General features: G+C 63.5%; 1 protein-coding gene across 3 annotated transcripts in view; it reads right to left on the reverse strand.

Moving 5' to 3' along the window:
- Nucleotides 1-295: 295 nt before the first annotated feature.
- CDCA8 (cell division cycle associated 8) overlaps nucleotides 296-707 on the reverse strand; it is a 17,403-nt gene continuing 16,991 nt past the window's right edge. For all 3 annotated transcript variants that reach the window (XM_015415023.1, XM_015415024.1, XM_015415022.1), the window contains one exon: nucleotides 296-507. In XM_015415023.1, coding sequence (XP_015270509.1) covers nucleotides 463-507 — 45 coding nt within the window. In that variant the 3' untranslated portion in view covers nucleotides 296-462. The remainder of the gene's footprint in view (nucleotides 508-707) is intronic.

The raw sequence follows: 707 nt of genomic DNA on the forward strand, positions 1-707 counted from the left end.
CCACAAAAAGAGCCACTGCTAATTAAAAGACTCCCCCCTCCCTCCCTCCCTCCCCCAGGTCAAATATAGATACGCCTTTCAGTTAAAAACGGGGGGGGGGGAGAGAGAGAAAAGGAGCCCCCCCTTCTTTTGGCAGAGGCTGCCCCACAAAGACGCTGGCCCTGCCCGGGAGAGGGAGGAGCAACTGGGGGGGGGGCTGGACGTGGCCTGGGGAAGGCAAAACTAGAGGAGACTGGCCAGGAAGCTCCCTCTTCCTCCCTCATGGAACACAAGGTGCCCCAGAGGGCCCCCCCCCCCAACACACACACACACACGCCAGTAAGAGAACAAAAGGCAGGGGGTGTGTGTGTGTGCTTGAAAAGCAGACCCCCTCAGGGGAGGCCCAGGACAGAAGAGCCGCGACCCAGGTCCTCTGGAGGCTGCGCAGTCCTGGAGGAAGCAGCACCCCCCCCCCGTGAGGTCTCACTTGGTGCTCCTGATGGTGCTGCAGAGACTGGCCAGCTGTGCCTAGAAGGAGGAGGAGAAGATGAGGCCTCGGTCAGCAGAGAGGGGAGGTGGGGGGGGGGCCTCACGGTACGGGACAGCACGCCTCTGCGATGGGGTGGGGGGGCACAGTCCGCCTCTCCACAGGAGGCAGGGGCCAAAAGGGCTGAGATGGGGGGGGGGGAGAGCAAGGGCGTGCCCTCCCTTCCCTTCTCCAGGGATTG

Source organism: Gekko japonicus, unplaced genomic scaffold (genome assembly GCF_001447785.1).
Source record: "Gekko japonicus isolate JY-2015 unplaced genomic scaffold, Gekko_japonicus_V1.1 scaffold5620, whole genome shotgun sequence".
Lineage (NCBI taxonomy): Eukaryota > Metazoa > Chordata > Lepidosauria > Squamata > Gekkonidae > Gekko > Gekko japonicus.